We start from the raw sequence: 2843 nt of genomic DNA on the forward strand, positions 1-2843 counted from the left end.
GTGGGTTGTCCCCGGAGCCAGCCTCCCGGATACTGGCCGGCCGCTATAAGGCCAGCGGGACTGCGACACAGCCCATCCCCTCACTGCTCCCTTCAGGCTTTGCTGCTTCGGTTGTGGTGAGTTCTCGCCAGGGCAGCCTGGGGATCTTCTGGGACTGGTTCGCATTCGGGCCGGCAGTCCCCGCCCCGGCCAGCTAACCCCTGCCTTGGACCGGCTGGTGGACTCCGCGGGCGGTCCCGTCGGGATTTAGCTGGGACCCAGTCTGCGGTGCTCCGGGGCCAGAAGAAGAGCTAGAGGAAGGGCAGGCTGTGCCAGGCAGGCCCAGGGCTAGGCGTCCCAGTGGGGCGGCTCCCCAGTGTGCTTTTCTGGGGTGCGGAGGGTGTGTCCTGGGTGTGTCATTGCTTCAGTGTGTGGCCCTGCGAGGTGTGAGTGCAGCCTCCATCCCCTCCCCTGCCCCCAGTCATACTCCCCAACTTTTTCTGAAAGCCCTGGAGAATAGTCCTCAACCTGCCCAAAACTATTGGCCCTGTTTGCTCCTTAGAACCTTGAATCATCTCTATTCCTTAGCTCTGGCCCCTTGGGGCACTGTTCCCCAGGCCTCAGACTGCCCCAACCTCTCCTTTAAGCCCTGGGCTGCTTCCTGATGCCACCTGTGTGTGGCCTGAGGCTAGGTGGTTCAGGTGGGTAATGGGAGGTAGTGGGGACAGAGCTCTTGGGGTGTGTGGTGAGCAAGAAGTTCTTGCTGCTCATGACACTAACCAGTCCTTCTGTCACCAGCTCTAAGTCCAGCTCTCAGACATGGCATGCCCCCTGGATCAGGCCATTGGCCTTCTCGTGGCCATCTTCCACAAGTACTCTGGCAGGGAGGGTGACAAGAGCACCCTGAGCAAGAAGGAGCTGAAGGAACTGATCCAGAAAGAGCTCTCCATTGGCTCTGTGAGTACCCTCCTCCCAGGCCCCTCTTCCCACCTCTTGGCCAGCTGACTCACATTTACTTGCACTCCAGGCCCCTGGCCCACTTGCCTTACTGAGATCCATTCTTTCCTGGGGGTGGAGATATTCTTATCCTGGTGTTCATTCCCCCAGAGGAGGAGCAGGGACTAAAGAGAAGTAAAGCCAAGCTGAACCCAAAGTGATGTCCATGAGCAGAGCCACTTGTATGAGAGGGAGCCACCTGGGAGGGGGAAAAGGAGAGAATCTAGGGTGTTCATCCTTGAGTCTGGACTTTCCATTCTAACACATTAGAAGCTGCAGGATGCTGAAATTTCAAGGCTGATGGAAGACCTGGACCGGAACAAGGACCAGGAGGTGAACTTTCAGGAGTATGTCACCTTCCTAGGGGCCTTGGCTTTGATCTACAATGATGCCCTCAAGGACTACAAATAAATTGGGAAGGTGGATATGCCCTTTGGGGGCTTGTCCGAGTCAAATCCAGTGGTGGGTAATTGTACAATAAATTTTTTTTGTTATTGTTGAGTCTACTCTTGTGTCATGGCTTTCCAATGATTTCTGATTTCTCCTTGGCCTGGCTGTACCAGCTATCAGAAAATCTGCTTCATTGTCAACCTCTGGATTGACTTGCTGGGGATCTGCCCTGGTAAAGCTGTTGCTAGCTCATAAGGAGACTTTCTGTGAATTAGAAAAGATGCCCCATCTTGGGGAAGCCATCTTAAGGAAGGCTCAAATGGTCTCCAGCAGAGTTCCGGGATGAGACTGGAGAAGGAAATGGTGTCTGGGCTGTGTTGTGAGGGGCTTTGGAGTCCCTAGAAGTGGGGGAGAGATAGTTCTAGCAGCTCCCTGAAGAGGTGTTTTGCTCTGGATGTGGTGAGAGGGGGATTGCTGTATGGGATCCAGGGTGGGGCCAATCTACTTGCTCACCGCAATGAGGTGGGGTATATCTGGCACATCTGAGATGCCCAAATCCTGGTCTGAGGTGTTTTCTGAGACCACTAAAGACTGTAGAGTTAGTTTATTTATTTATTTATTTATTGTGGTGCTGGGATTGAACCCAGGGCCTTGTGCATGCAAGGCAACGACTCTACCAATTGAGCTGTATCCCCAGTCCTGTAGTTTATTGAAGTTACCCACGCTCCACGGTGCTGGGGGTCAAAACCAGAGCCTCATGTATGTCAGGCAAGTGCTCTACCACTGAGCTGCATCACCAGCCCACGGAGAGGCACACTAGAATTCTCTCCCTGCATTCAGGGATAGGGTCCTTTATGTGGGTGATGGTGGTCTGAGGAGCTCACAACCCCATGAACATGTGAATCATGAGGTACTCACAAATGGGGCACGGTGCGGGTTCCTGGGATGGGCCAAGAGCAGCTTCAAGCTTTTTGTTAATATTGACCCAGCCTGTCCCTGAAGTTTCATTTGAATGAATCATCCAGTCATTCCACCGGATCCAAGCCTAGTCCTCAGCCCCCAACAGAGAAGATGACTAATTGTCTGACTTATTGTCTATTGTCTGCATCAGTGTTTTCAGGCAGGAGGGTTGGTGTCGGGGGAAGTGGTGATGGGGCCTTTTGCCTTGTCCAAACGAGTCAAGTTTCTCCCTAAATCTTGGGGAAAAAAATATCTCGACCTCAGATGGAGACCACTTCCTTCTTACTCACCTCCCCTCTTCCCTGTGCAACTTCGTAGAATTAAGCCATTGGACGGGTATTGGTAAACAGCTGAGAGCCACACCTTCTTGGAACCCTTCCTCCTCTCCGCCGCACTGCTGGGCATCAGGAAAGTCCTAGGGCCGAGCTCCTCCTCCGTATAGCCATGTCCAAGTCTTGGCTCTATTCAACTCTCTGGAAAAGTACTCGTCCTGCCACCCCCGTCCCCGCCACCGCCCA

The 2843-nt window shown here is 53.6% G+C and overlaps 1 protein-coding gene across 1 annotated transcript; it reads left to right on the forward strand.

The window, feature by feature from the left end:
- On the forward strand, positions 1-1481 carry S100a6 (S100 calcium binding protein A6). The gene is made up of 3 exons (XM_047515757.1): positions 1-116; positions 778-936; positions 1246-1481. Exons 2-3 carry the CDS (start codon positions 799-801, stop codon positions 1384-1386), a joined length of 279 nt encoding a protein of 92 aa, XP_047371713.1. The 5' UTR covers positions 1-116; positions 778-798; the 3' UTR covers positions 1387-1481.
- Positions 1482-2843: the final 1362 nt, after the last annotated feature.

The sequence above is a fragment of the Sciurus carolinensis genome, chromosome 1 (genome assembly GCF_902686445.1).
Source record: "Sciurus carolinensis chromosome 1, mSciCar1.2, whole genome shotgun sequence".
Classification (NCBI taxonomy): Eukaryota; Metazoa; Chordata; class Mammalia; order Rodentia; family Sciuridae; genus Sciurus; species Sciurus carolinensis.

Coding starts and splice junctions, on each gene's coding strand:
- S100a6 (XM_047515757.1), top strand. CDS start 799: ATGGCATGCCCCCTGGATCAGGCCATTGGCCTTCTCGTGGCCATCTTC. Junction 937..1,245: donor AAGAGCTCTCCATTGGCTCT/GTGAGTACCCTC, acceptor CTAACACATTAG/AAGCTGCAGGATGCTGAAAT.